Source organism: Calypte anna, chromosome 1 (genome assembly GCF_003957555.1).
Source record: "Calypte anna isolate BGI_N300 chromosome 1, bCalAnn1_v1.p, whole genome shotgun sequence".
In the NCBI taxonomy this organism is placed as follows: Eukaryota; Metazoa; Chordata; class Aves; order Apodiformes; family Trochilidae; genus Calypte; species Calypte anna.
Window position 1 is genome coordinate 21,886,629 of NC_044244.1, and position 27,933 is coordinate 21,914,561.

The following is a 27,933-nucleotide window of genomic DNA, read 5'->3' on the forward strand; positions in this document are numbered from 1 at the left end:
GCTGTGTGAAGCAACTACAGTCTCAGTTTCCCTGTGCTGAAACACTTGCAATGGTTGTCTCAGAAATGCCACATCAAGCACTAGGAATTTCAGTTTCTCATAGTTTTAATCCCGGTGTATGCTTGAATTATCACTGTGCAATCTCAGTCCCCACAGCAGAGCTGCTGACCTTGGGCAGAACACCACGGGTAAGACAGGCAGCCATGGGCTGTGGAGCAAGCATGGGCTGTGTCAGCACTGAGGAGAATCAACTTCACATCCTATCTATGAAGGAGTTTTCAGTATTATTTAGGTTCCTGCTACTGTCTGCAGTACAAACTATAAAGAAAAATGGTGTTTTCTTACATGAAAATCACTATAAGCTTGTAAATGTTCGTTGTCACCTTGCCATGGGTCACAATACAGGACGCGGCAGCTGCCAGGAACACTGTTGTGCCAACAGCACCCAGGAACACCGGGGTGCCGACAGCTGCCAGGAACGCTTGTGTACCAACAGCACCCAGGAACACTGGGGTGCCAACACGGTCGCCAACTAGTAAGCGGCCGGGGGGGAGGCACAAGGCCCAGCTGCCCCAGGTGCTGCGTTCTGAGGTGCCGAGGCGCTTCCGTTAGCCGCGGTGGGGGAAGATGGAGACAGGGAGGCTCCTCAGCCTTAGTCCTTTCACCCTCTTTTTGGCCTTCGTCCCCGCAGAGTGTATGGCAGCGCGGCCCCGCACCCTGTCCCGCACCTCACCTGCCGCCCCCCCACCCCTGTGCCGCACTGCGCATGCGCCGGCTCTCCGTCCCTCTGCGGGAGGCGGCCCCGTCCCGGTTGTTATAGCAACCGCCAGGGCCCCGGCAGCCGCCGGGACGGGAGGCGCCATCGAACCCCGAGGGGACACAACGGGTGCGGGACCTGGCGGGGGGGTGGCCCCACCTGTGTGCTGGAGTGTGACCGGAGCCCTGTACGCCCCGGGGGCCGGGCGGGCGTGCCACGGTGGTGCCTGCCAGGGTGGGCGGTCGGGAGGACTCACCAGCTGGCCTGGCTGCTACCCGGAGCGTCTTCCCGTTTGTTTTGTGTTTTATTTTTGGTTTATTTTTGTCATTAATACGGGATTTGAACTCTTCGGGCCCATGTCATTACAGTGGCAGCGTGGAAACCCTTAAAGGTGCACTGTCTCTGGCTAGTACTCCTCTGTAAATCTTTTATTATTAAGGACTTGTAGATATAAATATCCATCTGTATCCTCTATATAAGAGTAATGCTGACAGCTTGCTGGCGATGCTGTGCAGTGTTACTGCTGTTTGATGAGATGTTAAGTGGTTTGTATTCTGTGGAAGCAAAGACACCGTGGTACTTTAAATAGGCTATTTGAGAACAGATACAAAAGGAGATTTTCAAAATATACCCACCTGTATGTTTGATCCTAGAAACGTAATTGCATACGATTTTTAATAGATACTGTGATTATTCTTGCAGAAAAGTTTAAAGCATGCAACTAGTACTTTAGGAAATGGAAGAACATCCAATAGTTGCTGTGAAGTTGTAAGAAAAGTCAGGAGCGGAACAGCCGTCTGCATCCTCGGAAAGGATGGACCCAGCAGAGGAGCCTCTGGTTTCAGGCACAGTACAGTCAGAGAAGAGCTCTGAGCAGCAGGAACAGGCTGGAGAAGGACTAGGTAATCATGAAGCACCTGATAGAAAAGATTCAGAAAAGGAAGAGCAAACATTTCAAACCTCAGTATTACCAGTGAATATTTCAGACAGAACAGTTGTAGGTAAAACAATTCCCAAAATGTTGCACATCAGGGCTCTCGAGTTTTTTGTTTCTTCAGCTTGAGTATGGTTTCCTGCACTCCCCACACTCTCATTCTCTTAATGTTTTCTGGTTTCTAGTCTTGAAATGGATTTTTAAATTCTCATATAAAATATGCTTGAAATTATGAGAAAAGTATTCTTTATCTCAGGCTGAAGTAGTAATTTGTAGAATAATAATGTGGGATTATGAAGATCTAAATTTCCAGAAATGAGTGAGTATGCATATGTGTTTTGTACACACATTTGCAAAATAGCAGTGCATATATGCAGGAGTATGTGAGCTACTAACAGTTTAGACTAGATCATAGCAATCACCTTACTGTTTTTCCTCCCTTAGATTCTCCTGTAGCTCACCTGCCACCCTTCCATTTTCTTTGCCTTCTGCATTTTCCAAAACACTCCTTCATGCTCTGCACTTGTATTTCTGCATTCTGGGTGTCCTCTGCTATTTCCTCTTCCCAATTTGATGTCCCATGTTTTTTAGGTCTTAGAGCAGAACATAGTGTATCCCATCCAGCAAGGTGAGTGCAGAGAAGCAACCCTTTGGTCTACTTATGAAGGCCACTGTGCCAAAGGCATATAGAGTTTTAACTCTCAATCAAAAAGAATTAAATTCTGAAACTTTGAATTAAGTAGGTCTGGTTCAGAATATAATCTTTGAAAAACATACCAGCATCAAGTCTTGTTTGAAAGACAATGTTGATTCAGTCATTGTATGCTTACATCAAGTCTAAGCATAGATCATTTATGCATTTAGATCAAGTCTAAATGGGAGCAGGTTTATGTAACTTTTTATTTTTTAATTTGACTCTATAAATGGGTAACTTTGATTTAAAATTATGCATTTGTAAATAAACATGCTTACTGTAACTTTAAAAAAATTGTAATATGAGTGACTTTAAGAAGCTTAATGTAATACTGTCACCATATAAAATATATCATAATACTGTTTCAGCTTTCAAGTGGACTGTCTTTCCAGCTCAAAAATCTGTGATTATTCTGTGTTGCAGTGTTTCCATAAAACCATCTCAGGGTCAACTTGAAAGAGCTACTTTTTTGTTTTGAGAAGCTCATGAGGAATTAATTTTGGGTTTATTTTTAGAAAACATGATTGAGGATAATGAAACTCTTGAGAAGACTAGGGCTGGCTTTGATGAAACTGTTCGGTCTGAGGAGAAACATCTTGATCAGGAACATTTTCCTGGGGAGTCAGTTCAAAAGGATTACCACATGCCTGATGTCATAACAGTCAGAGTAGAAACAGGTAAAGGCTATTTTTATATGTTTGTTGTTATATGTAATTGTGCTCTAATATCAATCTGTTGCTAAAATAAACAGTATTTTTATCTTGGCACTTACCTTTTAACAGATTCGGATTCATTCCAAGATGTAGTTGTAAAAATTGAAAGACCTACTTATCAGAAGCCATTTCTGGGTGGATTTAAGAACAGGAAAACAGGAGTGGAATTTCATAATGCAGGATCACAAACGATACCCAAAAAAATACCCGACAAAGGAATTGAGATATTTTGTAGGGAAACACAGGTAATGGCTTTGTAGTTTCTTCTTAGGATGTTGTTCTTGCCAGATGGAAGAGAATGTTGATGCAGATACTTCCAATAGGAATGAGGGAGAAAATAAGTGTGCAATTGAAAGTATTTAGTGTATGAATATCACTAGTCTTTTTTGTTGCAAATAGCTAATTCTGCCACTTGCTCTAGCGAGAAAAAAAATGATTATTTTGTTATAATCTGATACACATTTTTTTCTCCAGACAGTTTTTGAAAAAAATAAGCTACAACAAACAAATAATACAACATCAACACAGATGACTAAACGTGGCCTGTATGTGTCAAATGCGACTGACAAACTAATAAGTCCTGGAAAGTATTTTACAGCAGAAGAATACCATAAACGTAGACTTGAAGCAGTAAGTTCTTATCTATTTGAAATAATCTGTAACACAAAGTACTGCAAAGGTTATGTATTTAATGAGTGTTCAGAATATTCAAAGAGGGAATTTAAAAGTGAACTGCAAATCACTCAATCATCAGATATGGGGGAAACTGTGTCTGGGTTTTAAGTGACATTTCAGACCTTTTTATTTCTTAACTATTAAGAATTTTGTTTTTTACAATTTTCTATCTTTTAGTGACAGTTAAGGTTGCATATAGACCATGGGGGACTAAAACAGGCTTGTCCCTATGGCATTCTCATCATCTCTTTGGAAGAACCAAATGCTTAATCTCAAAGGGATGGAGTATTGGTTAGGATTTAGGATACCTGCATTCTGCTTCTGGGTTTTGTGTTTTCTGGGGTTATTTTTGTTAACAGACTTGGTAGGTTTCTTTTGGCAAACTGATTCATTTTGGACTGTGTCCAAGCTACCTGCTTCGGCAATAAGGTAGAACCTGTTCAAACACATGTGATAGGTCTGGGGGTTTTCCTGGTTCATTGAGTTGCCTCATGCAGGCCGTTCCAGTCACAGATTCTGTATATTCAGTGTGCAGAGGATTCCATTTAGGATTCCAAATTGCTTTTTGAAATCCACTGTGATTCCATGTCTAACTTAACTATGCCCAACAATATGTTTGGCTGGGCACTTCTTTGTATATTCTCTGGTTATTAATTTGATTGATTAAAATAGCCTGAGTATATGAAAATGCAGAAACAGTTGATTCCCTGAGTGTTTAAGTAGAATAATTGAATCAGCATGGTTGGCATGATGTTTTGTAATCTTCTTGGCAGTAGTTTTCTGTAAGAACATCGTATTTGGTCAACATCAACCAACAGCAATAAATGCCTTGTAGAAGTGGAACCAAATAAGCAACCATTTCCTCAGGACTAGCAGTATGTTCTGCTGCAATCATTAGTGCCCCTTACATCCATAGGTAATCTGTAATGCACACTAAAGGGATATCAGCTCGATGTTAGTTCATGTTGATGGATTCACACAGTGCAGTGTAGTTCCATATTGAGATACTGGCTGAAGATTTATTTATTCAAGAGAAATGTGAGGTTAAGGTACCTCCAGAGACACTGTAACTGTGTGGTTTTGTGCTTGGTAGCCTTCAATGCTGAACAGTGTTCATTAGCTCATGATATTGGCCTAGTTAACCTGCTTGTGGTGCAAGCACTAACTTGGCTGGCAGAAGCTCAAGCCTGTGCCTTGTCTGAAAGAAATTTTGCATATATATGTCTAAATTCCTAATCTAGACACTGTGTAAATTGATAGTAAGATGAGACCATCTGTCTACTCATTTGAAAAGAGTAAAAACAATGCATGGCAAAAGATGTTTTTAAGGGGACATTTGAAAAAGAAAAATAGATTTTGTAGTTGTAGTTTGTATTTAACTTCATTGTTTGAACCCAGTTTCTCCACTGCTTAAACTCATGCAGTTACCAGAATTAGTAATCCTACTAGTGTTTAGACTAATAGCACATTCTTGTTTTTGTAAAATCTAAATTAGTTTGAGTCCAAGACAAATCTTAGAAGGTCCGGTCAAGGAAATAGAAAAAATTACAGTTAAGAACAAAATATTTTGTTTTGGTTCAAATTCACCATTCTTTGCTATTGTTGTACATATAGGTAATAGTAATACAGAAGTATTTCCGTCGTTGGCATGCTATAAATGTTGTACAATATCTGAGGGAAAGAAAGAGGTTATGGCTGGAATGGGTGGAACAAGAAGAAATACGGAAAAAAAGAGAAAAAGAAGAAAAGCTGAGAAGGGAGTACGAGCGAAAAATGAACCCTAAAACAGCAGATGATTTTGAACTACTCTACCATGATTTAGAACGTAAGTTTTTTCTTACAGGGATGCTTTTTATCAGCAAAATAGTATAATTTGTTTTTTAAAAAATCTTACCCTTTTTATGTGTTTATATAGAGAATTCTTTGATTTATTCTTATCTTTTTGTTACTTAGTGGAATTTCTTTCATTTTTTAATAATTATTTGACTTTTTTATATTACTAGAAGTTGAAAAAAAGGCCTTTACACTGTGTAAGCACCATTCAACAATAACTAAAGCATCCCTGTGTTATCAACATCCAAAGCATAGCACCATCAAGCTACTATGACATAAATAAACTCTACTCCAGACAAAACCAGTGCACTTTTTAATGAAATGATCAGCTGTAGAACAGTGCTACTTGGCAAGTTTATAATTCCATTTTTTAATTAATCTCTAATGTTTGGTTCAGCTACAGCAACTAGGTTTTTTGAATCAGAGTTACTTTAATCTTTTTACTCTGCTTTTAAAATGCTGAAAATAATGCCATGAATAAATTAGTATTGACATCCATCATTTCTTACTTAATACAGATATTTTTAATAAAGGATTATAATTTTGCCCAGAATTTTACAATATGTGAATGAGGTTGTTCTTTTTGTCCTAGTCTTCCACTGGTGCTTTTTCTCCTTTCTAATCTATTCCATATTTCAAAAACTATGTTGTCAAAATTTAAAAACAATCAATTAGAGGGCCCATGAGGCATCCTGAGAGTCTTACTTCTGTTGGAGTGGATGGTGTCTAGTACAGGCAAGTACATCTAAGCTTTCTTGGGAAAATGAGGTGAATACTGCAGGTAAGTGATGTAAAACCTTAGCAGGAGAGAAATGTTGCAAGTGTAAAAAAATAAAAAACAACATTTGAGTGTACTTTTGGTAAAATAAAAACAGAAAGCAGAGGACATTTCCCAGTGTATAATGAAACTGCAGGATAGTTTTTAATCTTGCATCATGTTCTTCTAACAACTCATGTTATCTAGGCTAGAGTGATTGCTTCTGATTTAACTCTTCTGCAGTTTGGACATAATTGTTCCCATAGCAGAAGTGGCCTAAAGTGTTACCTGCTTCATTGCAAAGCCACCTGGCCTACCTTAAACCATTTCTGCTATCTCTTTCATGGTAAGCTTAGCTTTAACTTGATGGCATGTGTTATTCATAGAGCTTAGAATCATGATTTGAGAATTCCCAAGTTAAAAGTTAGTCTTTTCATACTGTTATACTTTGTGTGGCACTGAACAAATTGCTTTGTTTGAATGTATAAATGACTTACGGTTGAGACATATTAAAATTATTACTGTTCTTAAACTTCTGAGTTTGGGAATGGTATCTTCATGAGATTTGGGGGACTTTAGGAGTTGTTTCTCCCCCCCACCTCACTTTTTCTTCATAGATAGGTTTCTCTTCACAAGCCTTTTAAAAAGTGTTTCTGCTTGGGTAAAGCCAAGGTATTCCAATTACAATTTTTTCTCTCCACTTATGGCAAATGCTACTATTTGGTATCTGATTTCCTGCAACATTTTCTTTTAAGAACTGCTTCCTAGCTAATGTACTATGAAAAGTCTGAAAAAAATGTTTCTTAAAGTGAGAAGAGTCTTATCTGCAATAGAAACAACAAAGCTGAGTTAAAAGTTGTGAATGAGTGCTCGTATTCCCAATATTTTTAAATTTAAAATTTCTGGTCATGTAAGTGTCTCCCTTACCTAATATCTAGGTAACCTGGAACCTTTTTAACTTTTTGTTTTAAAATTTTAACTTTTTTGTTAAAAAGAATGGTTTAGTATCAACCTTTCTGTTATGTTTTTGTTTACCATTGTTGACTTGTTGCTTCTCTACATGGAGACTTGCAGTCATGCTTTTTATTCTGGTAGAGCTTAGTGGTTCTAGGAAGATTTTTTTTCTACCTGCATCTGAAGCTACTTTTGCATTCTTATAGTGTCAACAGTCTACACAAGCTAAATCATTGTGACAGTAATAGAATGAGACTATTGTCCTCCAGAGATCTGTGAAGGTTATTGCTGCTGATCACAACAGGGGATACTATTACAGGGTCAGTCAGTATAAGCAATTCTTGATGGTACAAAAACTCACTTGTTGACTCTATGGTGCAAATGAGATGTAGCTGTGTATTCAGTGTATCTGTATACAGTGATATTCATTATTTAATTGAGAGCTATGACCCATTCTTATAAAAACTGGAATAAAAATTGTAATGAGTAAAATCTCTACCTGTAGAAAAGATAATTTAGGAGGTGTGTTTTTAACTTGCTTGCATGTCTATGGTGAATCAGGAGGTAATTGACAGCTTCTTCATTTCTCTAAATACAAAATTGTTTACTCTATTAGCTCTGCCTTTGAAGTTGCTGCCCCCTTCAGGCTTACAAACTTTCATGTCAATTAATTCTATTCAGTGCTTTTGTTTGCTGACATAGCTTTATTTAAAACTATCTGGGTACTCAGAACTTTTCAAACAGCTGTCATACTAATGCCAAAGCTTGGAGAGCCTTCAGGAAATTAATGGAAATATTTTAAAAAGGAAAACATAAGGTATTGCAGATAAGGAGTCCACAGGCAGAAAATAAACCTTCCTCCTTTCTCTCCTCCTGCCTCTAATCTTACCTGGAACAGGATGTTTTAGGCTTTTTCAGTAACTGTGCATCACATACTGGATTAATTTACACTGGTTTTCACTTTTGCATAACTGTTCTGCAACAGTAGCAACACTGGGATATTATTCAGGAATGTTGAAGTTTTGGATCTTATAAAATTTCCTTCAAAACTCCAGAGATATTTGAAATGGAACAGACTCTTCAGAGAAGGGAAGAATCATTATAGTGGATGCAAAGGAAATGACTACTCCGTAAATGCAGTTTGATTTTACCAACAGATTCCTATAAAGGCACGTAGTCTGTGTGTCAGCAGTAAAAGTCAAAAACTGGGTACTACAAAACAAGCCATGGGAGACACATATGTATACATCTGTATGTTTTGTCCTTAAGTACTCTAATGTAAGATTAAAAGTGCAGCAGATACCTGTGGTTTGGTGATTTGACTCTTAAGAGTCAGAAGGTCGGATTCTTGCGCAGCGTGCTCTGGTTCATGTGGTGCTGTCATTACCATCTCGTGGTTTTCATGCTACTTCCTTCTGCTTGAAGGGTTCTGTTACATAAGAGGAAAGCATTGACTGTCTAATCATTAATTTGCATTCATCTGCCTTGCATGGCAAAAGATGCCATGAAATACTTGAAATACATGAAATACTGAGTGTAAGACCTGGAGTGCTAAATATGCCTGTCAGTCAGGTTCAAGCTTCTTTAGATTTTACTCATTTATGCAGGGAAAAGCAGTAATATGCTCAGCACTGAGCACCAGTGGTACCACAGTGAGATGCAGTCCTTAATCTGTTGACAGGATCTTCATAGTATCTTTTCTTGTGACTTTGATGAGCAATTGTTTAAAAAGTTCCTATTGCTCATTCCTTTTGGAGAATCAAAAAGTTTAGTTATCTTAGATGCAAATTTGTGAAGATATCTTTTCATCACACATTTTCACGTGAGCTAAATTATTTTTTTCACATAGAGCTCCTTTTTTTCCTAACCTGTCTTTGAGTTTGGAGTACAAATTGGCATTGGAATTGATGTAGGCACACACTGCCACACAACATCTGTACAATTTACATACATTTCTGGGCCATTTTGCATTTATTGAAAATGTACTTAGCAATCAATTCCCTAACACAAGAACTGGCTTTTAATGAGTATTGAGAATTAATTACATTATTTACTAAGTCTGAAAGTAGACATTTCACTAGAAAACATAATGTTAAAATACCCAAAATATTTTTATCTGTAGTATGGAAGCAGGAGGAGACTGAACGGATTAACAGAACCCTTACTGGAGCTGAAAGAAAGGCAGCGTTTTGTGGACTTCTGGAAGAAGAGGCAAACCTGATTGCTTTATTTGGGAGAAAGAAGCTAGATGCACATGAGGAGAATCACCAAAAAGCAATATTTCAGTTTTTTTATAAGGTCAGTAGTGTCATTTTAGGCTGAACAAAAAGACTACTAAAATACAGAAACAGAAAAGACACCTGCAAGCTACCTGCCAGAAGTAACTTTTCTAGCTTAAACAATGGTTAATCATGTTAATGCTAACATTATAAGTATCCAGAGTATCTAGTTGTTGATGTCAACACAGTTCAGTATATTCCTTTTTCCCAGCTGAGATTTCTTAGCTCTGTGACTGAATGACTGACTGACTAACAGTGAATCATTCAGACTGTTACCTGACATTTACCATAGATACAGATAGTTTTGTGTATATAACATAGAAAATACCACCAAGTGGGTCAGTTTTGTGTTACTTTTTTTTTTTCTTAATTAAAGATTCAAATTCTAACAATCCAGAATGGTTAATTGGAGGTTATAAAGCATCAGGATATTCCATATATTTTATAGTGGGTGCAGTATGGTGATGTGAGACTTTATGCATGAAGCTATGCTCTTTCTAATGTGCTCACTGGAAAAATAAATGACATATCTATTTCTTGAGGGATAACATTTTCTGAGGGAAGAAAAAAAAGAGTCATATAATCTGTTCTGCAGTGTTAAAGTTTGATTTTACAAATGCTTGCTTCAATGTCTGCATTTAAGTTTAAATGAAATAGTAAACATTTTCACCAAAGGGAGCAATGAAGAGAACATAACAGATGGAAAAATCACGTAGTAACTTGTTTTGATTAGTGAAACTGAGTATTTTTTGAAAAAGAAGCTAATAGGCAAATTTTCCAAGTTTTCATCAGCTAGAGGGTTTGAGTCTTATTCTAAACTGTTGACATAGTGGTCAACTCAGAGGTAGTGAAAGTAGCAGTTTTTGCATTTCTTTAGGAAAAAAAATATTTTGGAAATGTCAAAATTAATTGGATGCTTTGTTATGATTGTAACAATGCAATTTGAACAATTTAAACTGCAGTATGAAATTTGTTGTAGTGCTAAGTAAATAGCTGTGTCATTTGGTTATTTCTTGAACTTCGAGCTAGTAATGTCCATGTGTCAGTTTAAGTTGAAATAACACCTTTCACAAATGAAGACTACAAGCATTTCACTTTGCTGCAATAGTTAATGTGATATGAAACTTGCTAAATTTAGGCACCTCCTCATCCATTTTACAATTGTTGCTACACTCGTTGTCACTGGCTGGATGTGCTCTACATTCTAGACAGTTCTTTTTACACAGAGCTCCTCTTCAGCAGTTTCAGTTTGAAGAAGTGCTTGATTAAGCTTTTATACAGAATTAATATTTTCTTAAAGGACTTTGTGTAATTATTAAATATTGCTCAGTTCATACCTTTCATGCGTTGTGCTGTTTCTGCACCCATCTTATGATTATTTTTCTTTCTTACTTTTTTCCTTTGTGTTTGTAGTTGTGCATTTCTCTCCTCAGGTACTTTTTTTCTGGTTTCATGCCTTGCCAGCAGAGTGCAGTTGTAGTAGTCTTTCTCTCTGCACTAACAGAGATAACAGGATTACTGAAAATTCTGCAGCACTTCCAGCAGACTAAAAGGCAAGGAAATGCTGGCAAAAAATCTGAAACTCAAGTTTTCTTGCATCAGTCTTGGGTACATAAATGTAGTCCTGAAATTGGAGAACTTGTGATTTTTCTGAAATACTGGAAATCTTCATATTGATGAGATCTCTGCATTATTTTTTCTTTTTCAGTAAAAAGATGCAGATTTTCTTGTCTTTTAAAAATATTTTATTCAATGCCCAATTATTGTGAAAGAGTAGCAAACAATTACAGAAGCCACAGATGTGATATCTTGCTTTGAATAGTTTAAATGTTTTCATAATACGGTTGGTCTCTGTTCAGAGTCATTTGCAGAGTGGAATACCAAGACTGCTGCCTCATATAATTATCTGAAGAACCTAATTTTAATAACCAGACCTTTCTGTCTTACAATGCCAGGTCCTGCACTTGGGTCATACCAGCCCTGTGGTAAGCTACAGACTTGGGGATGTGTGGCTAGGAAGCTGCAGGTTGGAAAGGGACCTGGGGGTGTTGGTTGATAGTTGACAAAATGTGAGTCATCAGTGTGTGCAGGTGGCCAAGAAGGCCAGTGGCATCCTGGCTTGTATGAGGAATGGTGTGGCCAGCAGGAATAGGGAGGTGATGGTCCCCCTGTACTCAGCGCTGGCTAGGCTGCACCTTGAATACTGCATTCAGTTCTGGGAACCTCACTATAAGAAGGACATAGAAGTTCTGGAGCATGTCCAGAAAAGGGCAGTGAGGCTCATGAAGGGCCTGGAGCACAAGTCCTGTGAGGAGCTGCTGAGGGAGCTGGGGGTGTTTAGTCTGGAGAAGAGGAGGCAGAGAGGAGACCTCATCACTCTCTGCAACTGCCTCAAAGGAGGTCGGAGCAAGGAGACAGACAGCCTCTGCTCCTTGGTGATGTGTGACAGGACCAGAGGAAATGCAAGCTACACCAGGGAAGGTTTAGGCTGGATATTAGGAAATATTTTTTTCACTGGAAGGGTTGTTGAACATTGGAATAGTCTGCCCAGGGCAGTGGTGGAGTCACCAGCCCTGGAGTTATTTAAACAGCATCTGACCCTAGTCCTTAGGAACATGGTTTAGTGGTGGACTGGATGATCTTGAGGGTGTCTTCCAGCTAAAGAGATTCTGTGATTCTGTCAGAATTAATTTCATGGAACTGAATTCTCTGCTCTGTGCAATACAGTGATTTTTGCCAGTTTGCCATACAGAGGAGTTGCAGCATGGTAGAGTTCTTTTAAGTTGGTGGGGATTTAATAACCTCTTTCTGGCTTTGCAGAAGCTCAAAGATTTCACTAAGGAATTAGGAGTTTTATTTTTTAGTAATGTATGGTTTTGCTATTGCATTTCTTAATCAGTTTTGGCTCTGAATTGTGACCCTCAGATTGACAATATCTCTTTTGATCATTTTCACCCCTACTGATAATGTTATTACATGTTATTTAGTGTTAATTCCTCTTTTTAATTTTTTTTAACAATCTTTCTTACCTAGCTTTATAAATTATTTATTTAAAAGTGAGGAGAGCTCAGTTTTGGTTGCCATGATGACTAATCATATTGAACCATCTAATATTCTTGGTATTTTTATGTCTTAATCACAATAACAAGCCTGTGTATTTGGTCAAAATAATGACCATGTCAACGGTCATATTCAGAAAGCTGGATATGTATGAAGTATTGCTGTAGTTGACTTGCACCACTATTGCAAAGTGAAGTTTACAAGTGCTTGTGGACACTTGAGTACCACATACAGTGACATGCATTCCAAACAGCTGTCCCAGTTAAGGAAAGGGAGTGGAGTTAGATAATGATGGGGAGAGGCTTTTGGATACCATTTTTCTTTTGTATTTATATATCTACCTCCACAGTGAATTAGCTCCCTGTGTAAATATGTAGTTTGCGACCAAGCACAGTCCCCTAGAAATAAGAATTCTCAAACTTTTCAAAGGGAGTGGGGCAGCAGTCACCATGTAACTTCTCACTGCCTGCAGATGTTAAGGATGTGCAGAGGCAATTGAAGTAGTAGGAGTATGGCATGTGGTTAAGTTAGCAAAGAAGAAGCCAGATGAAGTATCTGATAAGCTGTAAACTCATGCTTTGCCTTAGTCAGCTTTAAAGTCTATGCTTTCTATCCATCTGTATAGGTAGCATAAATAGAACAGTTCCCCAGAGATTATTCTGTATTACTGTAGACTCTGAGGCCTTAAATTTACCATCTTTACACAGTCAACAGTCCCATTGATTTTTTACTGATAGTTTTGAGGGATTTATGACTGCAAGATGAAGCACAGAGGAATTGTATTCTAACACTATATCAGTAAACTCACCTTAGAGTAGAGCATATCCCTGTAGGAGATTATTTAATTTTAATATACTGTAAGTCAAAATTTTAATGATCTGCAATTTTAAATAAGGGGTGCAATTGGATACTTGCTCTGGTGGAAAAGGTACTGTACACATATTGACAATAGAATTACCCTTTTTTTAATAGTCAAGCATTAATATTAAGTCCCTGTTTGCTCTGATGAAACTTGTTGTAACTTAATGCACTTGTTCAGCTGGTGATCAGATCATAATAGCTCAGAATTATATGAATTGTTTCTGAAGTGTTCCCAGCCTAAGAGATGGAAGGCATATGATGGAAGAATCACTGCAATGGATACACAGTACACGCTCCGGGCCAGAGAACTGTTTGAAATCTATCGCAACCTTACCATGTACGGCCTCCCAAAAGATGAGAGGACAGCTGTACTGTTAACAGTCAGAAGTACAGTGAAGGTATGTTTTATTTTTCTGTTTATGTCTAGTTTGAAGCTGTACTTCCCAAAGATACAGTGACTTAATTGTGTTGACACATAAGCAGTGCTGCTTCTGGCAAACAGGTGCCTGGATGATCAGCTAGCAGCATGAGAAAGCCCAGTGTGCTGCCTGGCACAAGAGTGTAATTTGCGTTCCAGATACACTCTAAATTCATACTTCAGTTTATGATGTGCACATTTTTCTTGAAGAGGTGTTAGAATTTTAACCCTGTAGTTTTAGGGGGTTTGTATAGTAATACATAATGCAATTCTAGTACAGAATTTAGCTTAATACTAAAAACAACTTGATGAAAAACATGGCAGAGATGTATGTGGCTATTATTCTTTTTTCCTCACTTCTTTGAAATGTTACTTTAGAACCTTTTCTCTCTGTTGGTTTAGATTACCAGTTTTATGGCTAGCAAATATTGATCTATTTTCCTTTGCCCCTTACTTGTCACCTTCAGCGTTTCTGCCAATGTTCCCACTGAATTTCTGCATTTCTTTCAGTCTTTCATGTTTGGGCTATTTATTTATTTATGTAAACAATAAAATAAAGTAAGTGTCAAAATACTTTCAGGATGACACTTTTGATATCAAACTAGAATAAAACAAATTATCATCTTGCTGCTTCCTTTGGAAGTACCAGAATTTGATCTGAAGTCAATATAGGATTGGGAGCACTGGTATTTTATGGACTACTGCTCATCTTAATGCAAGTCAGTATTGCTAAAGTAAAGATATTGTAGAATTTCTGTAAATTAGCACTCTAGGTGAGAAAAAACAGACCTCCTTCATCTTTTGCCTCTCTGTGGAGAATGTCCTGCTAAGCCTTTGAGATATGGAAATGACTACTTTCCAAGCATACTCATGAAATCCTCCATGCCTTTTGGCTTGTGGATTTTAAATTTTTTTGTTGCCTGAGGGATTTTCTGAGGTGTTTTGGTTGGATTTGATTTTTTATTTTTTAATTTTTTTTATATATAAGTGTCTACTGTGTATATACATTACATATGCAGGTATGTACATTAGCATGTACGGCCTCCCAGAAGATGAGTATATGTAATGTATATACATTATATATACTGTGTAAATGCATTACAACTCCTATCACTTAGCCCAAAGGAATCCTCTTAGGAAGGTATTTCTTGGTGCTTTTGGAAACTGAAAACTTTGCATGTGTTCTGTGCCTCTACTTAGCATTTTTTAATTCCTACAGGTTTAAAGCTTCTTACAGCTTCCATACATATAGAGGCCTCCTAAAGCAGGATCTTTAAACCTTATCAGTTTTGTAGTTCTTTATATTAGTTTCCTTGGAGGTTGTTTTGCTAAGGGGTTCTTACATGAACATATTCTAGGTGTGTATGCAGAGCTATGAGTGATGGATGGCAAAGAATCTATAGTTAGCTTTCATATCAGCATTAGAATAATTTTGTTTGCTTCCTTATTGTTGTGTAGTTGTGTTTTTTTTCCTTTGTGTTTACTTTCAGGAACATGAATGTAAATTAACACAAGAAATTCTGGAATTAATTGACAGGGAATTAGACCTTATGTCAAGAGAGGTGAAAGAATGCAACTTAGAAGGACTGAGGAAAAGAATTTGTACATTATTTCTTCAATACATTAAAATTCCGAAGGTTAACCCTGAAGTCACTAGGATACTTAAGGTATTTTTTCCTATTTTGCTGTATGACATAGTGGCCCTTAAATTAAGTATTGTGGAGAAGGGAAGTGGAAGACAATGAAAGCTTTTTAAAAAAAATTTTGCTGTAGAATTGCTGGAGGATTTCCTCAAGAGTAAGTAAAATGTAGCAAGTAGAATCATAGAATCCTCAAGGCTGGAAAAGCTCTACCATCATCCCTATAACCCCTAAACACTAAACCATCTACTGTAGCACCTCATCTAACTGCCTTTTGCATACCTCCAGGGACGATGCCTCCACTACCTCCCTGGGCAGCCTGTTACAGTGTTTAACCACTCTTTCTGTGTAGTAATTTTTATAATATCCAACCTGAACCTCCCTTGTCAAAACTTGACTCCATTTCCTCTTGTCCTATCACTGGTCACCATGGAGAAGAGGTCAACATCTGTCTTACTACAGCCTCCTCTCATCTAGTTGTAGAGAGCAATGAACTCTCCCCTCAGCCCCCTCTTCTCTAAGCTGAACAGCCCCAGTTCCCTCAGCCTCTTCTCCTCAGACCTCTTCTCCAGACCCCCAAACCATCTTGGTTGCCCTTCTCTGCACCCTCTCCAGCACCTCCATGTTCTCCTTATACTGCAGTGCCCAAAACTGCACACATTACTCAAGGTGTACTCACTAAGGCAGAGTATAGGGGCAGCATCACCTCCCTGGGGCAGCATCACCTCCTTGGTCCTGCTGGTCACACTGTTCCTGATGCAGGCCAGGACAGTGTTGGCCTTCTTGGCCACCTGGGCACACTGCTGACTCCTATTCAGCCAGCTGTCAATCAACTGAGTACATAGAGTGCACACAAATAAGCTTACATAGTTGTATATGAAACGTGTAGCTTAGACATGTCTATAAGAAGCTGACAAATAGCTAGAGCCACAGAGTGAGTTCAGGAACACTATGAAATAATAAATCTGAAAATTATAAATGGTAAATCTTAAAGGATGGTAACAGTAGTAAATTGTAATTGTAAATGGGGAATTATCAGAGAGAGCAATTGTCTTTTTCCCACTGAAGAAGAGGCAGCATCCCACATGTCCAGAAAAGAAGACATAACTATAGAGATAGTGGTGACATCTTTCAAGTTGTGTGATTGTATGTTTGTGGGGTTTTTTCTACTACAGATTAAAATTAAAAATACAATTTGCTATCATCATTCATTGTTGCTTTAGGCAGCAGCATATATCAGAACAGGATCCCTCTTAAAATAGTTGGTAGTATCTTAGGAGAAGAGAATCTGTCAGTAAATGTTAGTGTGATTTAGAATCATCCAGCAGTTATTTTACACTGGGTTTATGAATAGAGTTACCTAGATGAGTCATAGTAGCATAGCAGAGGCTGGAGATGGGAGATCTTTGCCTTCTGTGGCTTTTAGTTAACTGTACCTTGAGTTGAAGGATAAATTGCACCTATAGTTTGTATTTGGATCTTGTAACCTGTAGACCATAACAATTATGATGGTTCACTAATAGTCAAGGCAACCAAATCCTCAGGGTACTTTCAAAAAAAGGCATATGACTGCAACAGGTAGCTGCTCAGCCTGCAAAAAACTACCTAATTGCAGACTTGGGCCCTGTGCACAGATGACATTAAATTCTTTACTGAAGTGATGACACAGTATAAGGGTGAGGAGGTCATTATTGTATTTTGTTTATTATTGTATATTGTTTCTGGACATGTGGTTCTGATGGTTTTATACTCTCGTGCAAAAATACTAATATGCTCATAATCTCAGAGTTTTAGTTTTGATATTAAGGGCAGATTCTATATGAAAAATTAAATGCAGAAGAACTAGTTTCTCTTTTCTCTGTGCTGTCATCTTTCCAGAACAGGTGGCAGTCAGTGTACATAAAAGCACCAGCAAGACCACCGGAGCAAAATGTCCAGGATCTTATGCCTTAAAAATTGATTGACTGATTTCTATAACTGGTTTTATCAAGTACAGTAAGAAAACAGAATGGCTTTTGGTCTTCCTTTAAAAAAGCCTCAACAACGTATTGGGTATTTTAAAATAAATATTATTGGCTTTTACATATTGTAATACTTGCCTGAATATATCTAAAACATATTCCAGTAGAGTTAGGGTGATGCATAACTAATACAGAGATACTTTGTGGTAAAATAACTATTATTTTTTTTTTTTTATCTTTTAGGTTCCACCAGACCCCTTAAAGCTTTATAAAAATGTTCACTTCTGTCATGGTTGTGAGAATTATTTCCCATCTACAGAGTTTCCCATTCCTGCAAATTCTCGCACCATTGGCAAATGTCGCTCGTGTTACAGGCTTGAAAACGAGGCTCACCAGAGAAAAGCTTTTTCGAAGTACAAACCTATACTAGAAAATCTCAGAAAGTCTGAAGTTGATTATGGAGATGATTCTAAAATTGTTTTCTTAGTTCAGGTACTGTGTGAAAGTTCATTGCTAATAATGGGAACTACTTACAATTCTATATTGTTTTTCCTTTATTTTCTGTATATTTTTGATAGGTAGAGAAATAGTCTAAAACCCACAGAAGCTTCTTCCTGTGATATGTGTTGTTCCATGCCATAAAGAAGCATTTAAGCTCCTGAAGAATAGCTATACTTTCAAAAATGGTTACCAGACCACCCATATATTACAAGAAGGTAGAAGACTAGCTGACAGGTCAAAGAATCAGATGATCCAGATTCTTCTGGTTCTGGCCATCCTGTTGCTTAAAGAAACTGGCATCATCTGTAAAGCAACAGTAATGTTTTGTGACTTTAATATTGTCCAAGGCATAATGCTAGAATACAATTTAAGCCCCATTATTTGGACTGTTTTAGTAATAAAACTAAATCTTTCTCACGTTCTCAGAGGAAACAAAGAAGCTGAGGTGTTGACATTCCTGTTCTATGTCAGTAGAGTATTTGTATAGTTGCAAGTTTTGCTGTATTGCATTTGTTAGGAGAGGGATTCACTATGTATTTTCCAAATATTTTCCATCACCTGTAATAATCTTTTGCAGTATTTCTAAATAATTCATGTTCCTTAGTAATTCTTACTGGGACAATCAGTTAAAAGAAAAACTTGCCTTTTTTCACCAAATTGCTTCAGTTGTTACCTACTTATTTTGTCAACAAAAGAATTTGAAGTCCAATATTACTCAGAAAGTTTAAAATCTGAAGTAACTGCAAAGTGTTATTTATTGAAAATACTGAATAGCTGAGATTTACTTGAACTTTCTGAGATGTAGAAATAAAAATCTCTACAGCATGAACATCAATAGAACAGCTTTTGAGCTGTATTGTCAGTATGTCTGAAACCACAACCAAGCAAACTAAAAGCAGTCATTAAAATCCCAGTGCTGCCAAAACAAGCCATGCCATGGTTGGCACAGCTGCCAAAGGAAGATTAGAATTCTTTAATTATTGTGCCTGTGCTAAGAAACTTTAGCAAAAAACCTGAATTTTGTAATTGCTCATCTGTATTAGTTTTCACTTAAAATGAAAAGTTTTTTGTCTGTATCTAACTTAGTTTATCCTAATATGTAAACATCCTCCAAACTCTTTTGGATATCTCTCCCATTACATCACCTGTGATGATGGCTGGTGGCCACTGATGCACTGAAACATTACTGGTTCTGAACTGCAGACACTGAAAGCCCTCACTTATAGTTCCATGTGTGGTTGTAGCACTACAACATGCCAAGATACAATGTAATTTTAATCCAAATTAACGTTAAGTACTTCTGTTTAGTGCTGTAAATTCTTAAACAACAGAGGTTTGTATCCTAAATCACTATTTGCTCAAGTTTTTCCTAACATTTCCTTAAATCATTAGATCTGTTCTCTCAACAAATATCTGTCCACCACTTACGTTGAGAAAAGAGCTCTGACGCATCTAGAAATTATTTGGGTGCAGTGAAAAGGCTTTTGCTGCAGTTATGACAGCTTGATTAATTGCCCACTGCAGTACCATTACTGGCTCTGATTGTATTGTCTGTGGAGAGATGCAAGACTTTAGTGGGAAGATAAAACCTTTTTCTTCAGTTCTATTGCACACTTACTCTGTGTGTGGGTTGACCACCTGTATGAGTGCTGCTGAAGTTTAAAAGGCAAAAAGCAATTGGTGAGAATTACAGTGTCTCCACTATATTCTGCTTACAGCAGGTAAAGACCTTTTTTTGATTAAAAAACCTAGTTCAGCAAATGTGTCAAATCCTGGGTCTGGCTTTTACTTTTTCAAAGGGTATGACTGTGCCACGCTCTTTAGAGCTAGTGGTACATATTAGTGCTTTGATTTTTCTTGATGAGCAACATCGTAGTAGGAATGTCATATTAATTTGAAATTACAAATGTGTTTAACTGCTTTATTGGTTTGCTGCCTAGCCATGTTTCATGGTCTCAGCTGCTGAGCTTGCAGTGGTACTTGCTTACAATTTGTCAGACAACAGTACTGAAGTCCATTTACATTTCTTCTGGGTCTAGAACAAATTATTAAGAGGGCAGGAGGGAAGCATCATTTGAAATCAATTAACTGTAAAATGTCACAGCAAAATGCATGCCTACCTTCAGCAGGTGCAGAAGTCTCTTAAATTAAACTCTTTCCCAACTCCAGAGAAGGTTTAACATTGAACAAGCTTTTGTCTATTTTTCAGATAGAAAAAAAAAATCCAGGAAAAAGGAATAGTCAAATTATGAATTTCTTCTGCATAGACTCATATACCTCAGTATAGACTTTTGTAAGTTCTGGTAACTTTTGAGGTGTATGGCATAGCATGAATATAGCAGCACTTGCTGATGTGTCTGCTTGCAATTTCTGGATTCTACAAAGGTATACATGTTATTTGAAATTTTGTGAAAAGGAGGAGTTACTAAGAGCAGATGCCAATTAATGAAACCTAATTAAGGAGGTCCTGTAGAACCAGGTTTAAGACCAGATGTAGGAACAGTCCTATGTTCCTGGAGTCACTACACTCAGACCTAGTATGAATGGAAGTTCTAAACTCAGCGTTTATCTTGTATTTTCCCTGACAAGAATTTACATGGGCTCCTAGATTTTGGAAGCAAGATGGATTAGAATACATAGGCTGCATTTCACTAAAGCACTTTAGTGATATATTTTTATTCATCCTTTGTCAGGAATTCAGTAAGTAAGATGCGAACACCATTATTTAATCAATTAAGATTTCTTTTTAGAGAGACAAGGCTTCTTCAGCTGCCTTGCTTGGAGAAAAACCTGTTCAGAAGTCTGTTGTTTAAAGACTCCTGTAGATAAAAATTTTCTAATAATTTTCCATTACTTATATAGAGAAGAATCAATGGAGGATGACTGAAAAACTTACCAAACTACCAACCCATATTTATTATTGTTTCAATCAAGAAGCTTTCTTTATCAAGATTAGTGCTTTCAAAAGACAAGTACTAAATTGAACAAATTAAGATTGATGTAAATTAACCACAGGCATAAGTTAAAAGTGCATTTAAAGCCCTTCCTGCACTAGAGAGAGTTTACAAACAGACTATTATACTGTTAATATTGTAGTATAGCTACCTAATCCTATAACCTCATTTGGCAAAGTGAGAAATGGTACCTTGAGCACAACAGACTCTTCATCTGTCAGCAGTGAAAGGAACAAAGCCAGACAGGCTATGCCTAGGGGTCTGTCATAGGTGGGAGGTTTTCTTGTCCTAATTCGTCACATGTTCCAGGCCAAATGATTCTGATTATGTGTAAACTTTAAGTAATTTAGTAGTCCAATATGTCATTTATAGAATAACATTAATTCTGAACCTGAGAATGAGATGGTGTCATCATCTCAGTAATTACATAGATGGATTATTGTTATTAATCAAAAAGGTCTGAACAGGCTTAATTAAGCATTCTACAGGGGAAAAACTATGAGATTTAAGACACTTTAAAAAAGCAGGTAAGCAGTCAGGATCTAAAGAGAAGGTATGAATTGGCATTGGCAGAGACAAAGTAAGAATGTAATATTTTATAGATGATACAGGAAAAATGCAGTTAATTTCCACACCATGCCTAAGGAAGATGTACCTGTCTGGATATTATTTAATCCAGTGCTAATGTGACATAGACATAGAAAATCTTTTCACTCAAAACTTAATTTGGATTATTACAGTTCCAATACTGCTGTTGTGGAATGAAACATTCTTCTTTCTTCTTAAGTCTGTTTTACATTTCAGCTTCATGATCTGCACTATATCATCGAGACTATATGGAACTGTCAGTCAGCTCTTAGTGCCTGCAGTGACATCTATGATTTGGTTATGATCAGATGGGATAAGCAGCAAGAGTGGTCTCCATGGAACACTATTCTCCTTACTAAGGATGAGGCAGATGCACATCTTAAACTGTGTAACCTTCAGGAGGTAAAATCTGATGGGCTTATTTTATTTTAGAATATTTACAATATGTTTTAGTAAAATCCTGTGATTTATTATGTTTGGCCAGTTATTATTTGTTATATTAAACTTTGTCTCCATTTACTTTCTTATGTAAACGTCATTTAATTATCCCTGATAACGCAATCTTACAGTTTGCAATTAAGTAAGTAAAGCCTAAATTCTGCTCAGTGCTAAAAAACTTAAGATTTTAAAAAATAATTAAAATTGTGTGTTTTACACCATTCCCCTCCCCCCCCCCCCAAGTTCCTTATCTAAACATGGTGGTCCGGTAAATATCCCCTTCATTTAGTTTTCTAAGGTATGAGACAATTCTGTGAGCTGTGTTTGGCCTGCAGTGAGCAATGGATTACTGAGCCTCTCACCTTTAGGCTGTTGATTTATGCAAGTAGTGATCTGAGGTCACTGTTGTATAGTGTCCTGTTGTTTGGGGAGTTAATTAAATTTCTAACATGGTATGTGTGCATAACATGCAACTTAAGCTGTTTTGCATTGCCCTTCTTTTTGGAAATCTTAAAAGTATGCAATAATTAAAGTGATAGAGAAAAAAAAATGCTCTCTAAATCAAAGGTTTCCTTTAGGTTTGAAATATATGAGTCAGGAAATTCTAAAGGTAAATGGGATTATGCTGTCCATGGTATTTTTTATGTGTGGACCCAAATTTTGTCTTTAAGCAGATACATATTTATGTGAGCATTAGCTTTAAAACCTTAAATCACTTCCAAGCTGGAAACTCCTTTATTATAGATTCCTCTGACTCAATTTCAGTCAACAAGGCTGTTCACACAATCTGAATCTAATGATACTTCTCTGCATCCATAAATTTATGTTACTAGCATCATGGCAGACAAAGATTCTAATTACACACTTCTCTGGTTTAACTTTGTAAGTTTGGATGTCATACTCAAAGAGATGCCATTAACTTGATTAGGTCCAGAGCTTTATTGGAGGTAGGAGTTATGCCAGAAGAGGAACAGGTAAGGTCCATAAGCCTACCTAAAATGATAAGGTATTTTCACTTAGCTCTGGCTACAAAACCAGGTGTGGATCAGCTACATTCTGAGGAATCACCATTCTTCACTGGTAATGGCCAAAGCAAACTGAGGTGAAGTTAGAATCTGTTAGTTGAATCATTGCTTCTCATTCACTGAAACAAAAAAAAAGGCCTCTTAAGCACTTTTTAAAAATAGGAATTATTCATAACTATGACTACAGCGATAGCAAAAGGCTTTTTCAGCTAAATAATCTAGTTAGTTATTACATCATCTGAACCACTAATAAAAACTAGAAATTTAGGAAGATGTCACCACTGAACACAAAGGCTGACTGAAATGCTGCAAAATGTTTGCTGCCATGGTTATTTGTAAATTATTACTGATTCTTATGTAGTCGTCACCTTGCAAATGTTGATCTTTTAAGCACTGCCTTATTTAATTTTCAAAGTTAAGTACGAATGTTTTTACCTAAAAAGAAATTCTAAAAGGCCAGAAGATTTTCTGGTTTTAAAAGGTGATTAATATTTCACAAGGAATGGTTATTTACACTATTGGGCCATAACGTAGCAGAATAGATCTACAAAATATTTCATTGTATATCATATAGGAGTAAGATATCTGGCTTAATATAGGAGTAAGATATCTGGCTTAATTTATTAAAGGGTGACTATTTATGATGTCTAAAATATGAAACATGGTGAAGATTGCTCGATATTTAGTAGGATTTTTATTTTTTTTTTCTTTTCAGGCTTATGAAGCTGCATTTATTCACAGAATAAAATATAAACATATCCGGGCAAAAAACTACTTTGCTCAGATTCCAGTGATGGCATCCTTTTTGCATAAGAGTGACAATCAGGCTAATGCAAATAGATTTTTAATTACTAAGCCTCCTCGTACTCGTCCAAAAACATAACTCTTGCTCGAAGTTAACTGAAGTTAAGTAAGTTAAGTGAATTACTGATCAATACAATTTCCTTGGTTTTAAAGAAACATACCTTTTCATCAGTACCCTTATTTTCATCTGTGTAATACAATTAACTTCTGAGAATAAAATAAATGGATCTTGACCAGTCAATAGAACTCCATTTTATGTTTTGTAACCTCATTATTTAAAAAGTAAAATGTTGATGAGCTTTTTAAATTCTGCATTTCTAGAGCAATGACTCTTTCCATGTAAGTCTGTGTTGTCTGGAACATTCTGTCTGTAGTGTACTATTCCTGTTGGGGCAATTGGGGAAAGATGATTTCTTTGTCATCTTTTAATTAAAAATATAATACTATAAGCACTGTACTACATTTATTTCTCTGATCCTAAGCATATCAGGCAGACAGCCCCTCAACCCCTAAATTCCTACAGAACAACAGAATTTATATCCTTCCAAATATAAATGCTTTGCCTTGCAAATATTTGTGCAAAATAATAACTTTACTTGATAGTCATAGTGGATCTGCCAGCATGTAATTGTAACTAAGTTTTTGACATTGTACATCACACATGTGATTTGAAATACTCAGCTTGAACTGTTTGCAACATGTTTGTGTTCTAAGGAACTTGTGTTATTTAAAGTGCAAGTCAGTTCTCTCCATAAACTTATTTGGGCATGTTTATGTTTGGTTATAGTTTCAGAGAAAAATATTACATGGTGTACACTCAATATCTACAGAAAACTGCAAAGTTTTGCTTGAAACATGTTGCAGAGGTGGTTTCAACCTGTGGTTTTGCTGTGACAATCACTGTCTAAAGCTCTTGGTCAGCTCCTCACGGATCCCCATGTGGATAACAATCCAAATAATGGAATTTTTTTTACTATTTTAATTTTTTTTAAGAGCCTACATTTGTATATATAATTTGAAAAGGGGAAGGGGTTCTTTAGTATGTTGCTGTAGTACTGTATTTGCTCCAAAACCTCTTGCTTAAGGACCAAATTTGCATGCAAAATGGATGGCACTTGTTTTAGTTAACTATCTCTAGATAGTCCTTCTGACTTGCACTGTAAATTGTCCTTGTTACAAGAGAAATCCAAGAGAAAACAATCTGTTAAATTATATAAATTCTGCTTCTATAAGGCAGAATAGGGAGACTTTAGCCACTGACTTGTGCTCTGTCTCACTTTGTGTGATTGATGCATGTGTGCAAACACAGCTTAAGCCAAGGGAGAGTCTAGTTTTTGGGATATTACCAGCTGGAAAGAGACAGAGATTGTCTGGAAAGAGACTTTCTTAGCTCTCCCTGTGTTACCTTTTCTTTTGTTTTCATTAAACTACTTCCAGTTGGCCATTGTGGATGTAAGAAACAAAGAACCTCTTAAATCACTTCAGCTTTTTGTCCAGGATGTGTCAGCATTTGAGTATGAACTTGTAAAAGAAGTGGCATGTGGCAGCAGTGGAATTTTTGAAATGGTGTGAAAGCTTTAGCCCTATGAAAATGCTCTGTAGTAGTAGAGTTGAGCACTAGTCATCCATTTAAAAAGTACACAGTTGTCAAGTCACATAATCAAAGAAAGTTAGGGGTATAAGGGCCCTGTGGAGAACATCTAGTCCAATTCCTCTCCCAGAGCTGGTTCACTTAGAGCAGGTAACACAGGATTGCATCCAGGAGGGTTTTGATTGCCTCCATGGATGGTGACTCTGAGCAGTTTCAGTGCTCTGCTGCCCTCAAAGAAGTCCTTCCTCATGTTTAGATGGAACTTTGTATGTTCAGGTTTGTGCCTGTTACCTTTTGTCCTGTCACTGGGCACCACTGAAAAATGACTGGTGCCACCCTCCTGACATCCACCCCTTAAGTACTTACAAGTGTTGACAGGATTCCTCCCTTGTCTTCTCCAACCTAGAAAGATCCAAGTCCCTCAGCCTTTCTTCGTAACAGAGATGTTCTGTTCCCCTAATCATATTGGAAGCCTTTTGTTGTAACCTCTCCAGCAGTTCCCTCTTCTTCTTAACCAGGGAGCCCGGAACTGTATACAGTACTCCAGGGCAGAGTAGCAGAGCAAGATAACCTCCTTTGACCTGCTTTTCACACTCTTCTTGATGCACCATAGCATGTATTGGCCTTCTTGGCCACAAGGGCACATTGCTGGCTCATGATCATGCTCTTGCCCACCAGAACTCCCAGGTCTTTTTCCACAGACTTGCTTTCCAAACAGGTCAGTTCCTAACCTGTACTGATACATTTAGAAATGAATAATTTGTTCTTGTGGTGAGGTTCCTGTCTGGTTTCTATGCGTATGTGTACACCATATATTTGTGGGTCTTGATTTCCATACATTGAAAACAGATTGTTGGGGGTTAAAGATGATGTGGATTTCGTGGCAGTGATGGTCATATCAACTGTTTTAGTAGTGGAGAAGACCCACAAGAACCTACTCTTCATTGTTTCATGTTAGAAGAATAGTAAGATACTCCATTTTCTTGCTCTCTTTCTCAGTGCTAGGACCTCAGCATTGTGCAAACTAGCAAATGAATCACAATCCAATGAGGCACAGGCTTAGTGGATAAAAAAGTGAAGTTGTACCAGGCTGCCAACTGCAATGCAAATCTAGTCGGTTCTGCAAAACTGAAAGTTTTGCCGGAAATGTTGTGATTCCTTTGGTATTCTGTGGCTATTGCACACTTTTGATATATATAATGCTGACCTTTGGAGGCTGGAACTAGATTACCTTTAAGGTCCCTTCCAACCAAAATAATTCTATGGTCTTAATTTCTTATGTGAAAGTTAACTATAAGCATACAGGAAGACTTAGAGTTGATTGGCTTTGCAGGTAGGAGGTGCACACAAAAACTGTCAAGAATATTCTGGGCAGAGAAATACTCTAAGAAACCAGAACTGTCATATTCTGGAAGATAACCTTAGAAAAGTTAACCACTTTGAGAATTATGAAGTATTTTGCTTGTATTAACAGAGCTATTCCAATTCATAATAAATTCTCTGTAGGGCAATCCAGTTCTATCCCTATCTTTGTGCTCTGGATTGCTTTTTTACCTGTACTCTCCCTTATGCAGACAAACAGCAGCATGTGAAAAGAAAATGAAGGATTTCTAATATATCTCCAAGGAGAAGAGGAAAAATAGCAATTAAAGGGTTAATGTTAGTGTTATGTGAAGGTAACATGGAGAAGAAAATGGAGATGATTTATTACTTCCCTCAAAATTACTATTTTTGTCTCAGAAATCTGATCTCAAATTGCAGTGATTAACAAAATGCCTTTTATTACACAACACCACAGTATTAGTATGCTGTGAGTTAAGGCAATTGGGTTTCATTTATCGAGCTACGTGGGGTCAGATTCAGAAGTGCGTGTGTGCACGTCTTCGTACAATTTTTTATTTTTCCTGTATCACAACTTACTTGAACATAGTTTTTTTTTGTGTGTGTGTATTATTCGTAATACTTTGTTTTGATTGTTAAGAGGCACCCGCACCCTGTGCCGACCACGTGCTGAGTGACTGCTGCTGCTAATGCAGTCACAAGGTACAGAAACAGCTCAGTGCTCGGCAGGAATGAAAAAGTGTGCTGGAGGGATTTGCTTCTCAGCATGAAGAAATTCTCTATGACTATTTTGCTCCTGTGTGAGACTTGTGAAATGCTGAAGACATGTCGGTTCTGAAGTGATTATAATTTGCTCCTGACTTTTGGTATTTTTGATTTTGGGACAGCATTGCTCCTCGCAAAAGACAGCTGAGCAATTTTATGTTTCAGTGGATACACTCCAAGCATACCATTTTCTCACTCTTCCTTCTTGCTGGAATCGGCAGTGGATAGATTTACTGCAGATTTCAAACCTGTCAACACCCAAATGTGTGACACCAGCTCTCAATACATGTGAAAGAGCTAAACTGAGGGACGTGATAATATGTAGCAGGGGAAGAAGATAGAAGTTCTGCAGGATACATTTTGTGCAGTACAGAAAACTTTTCTGTGAAC

At 37.3% G+C, this 27,933-nt stretch overlaps 1 protein-coding gene across 1 annotated transcript; it reads left to right on the forward strand.

The window, feature by feature from the left end:
- Positions 1 to 830: 830 nt before the first annotated feature.
- IQUB (IQ motif and ubiquitin domain containing) lies at positions 831 to 27,884 on the forward strand. Its single transcript, XM_030469337.1, has 13 exons — positions 831 to 886; positions 1,460 to 1,659; positions 2,901 to 3,062; positions 3,168 to 3,343; positions 3,573 to 3,728; positions 5,388 to 5,598; positions 9,440 to 9,615; positions 13,745 to 13,915; positions 15,426 to 15,602; positions 17,780 to 18,028; positions 21,796 to 21,981; positions 23,758 to 23,890; positions 27,664 to 27,884. The coding sequence occupies exons 2-13, from the start codon at positions 1,572 to 1,574 to the stop codon at positions 27,882 to 27,884; spliced, it is 2,106 nt and encodes a 701-aa protein (XP_030325197.1). The 5' UTR covers positions 831 to 886; positions 1,460 to 1,571.
- The last annotated feature ends 49 nt before the right edge of the window (positions 27,885 to 27,933 follow it).

Coding starts and splice junctions, on each gene's coding strand:
- IQUB (XM_030469337.1), top strand. CDS start 1,572: ATGGACCCAGCAGAGGAGCCTCTGGTTTCAGGCACAGTACAGTCAGAG. Junction 13,916..15,425: donor CAGTCAGAAGTACAGTGAAG/GTATGTTTTATT, acceptor GTTTACTTTCAG/GAACATGAATGTAAATTAAC. Junction 23,891..27,663: donor TAATGCAAATAGATTTTTAA/TTACTAAGCCTC, acceptor TGATTTTGGGAC/AGCATTGCTCCTCGCAAAAG.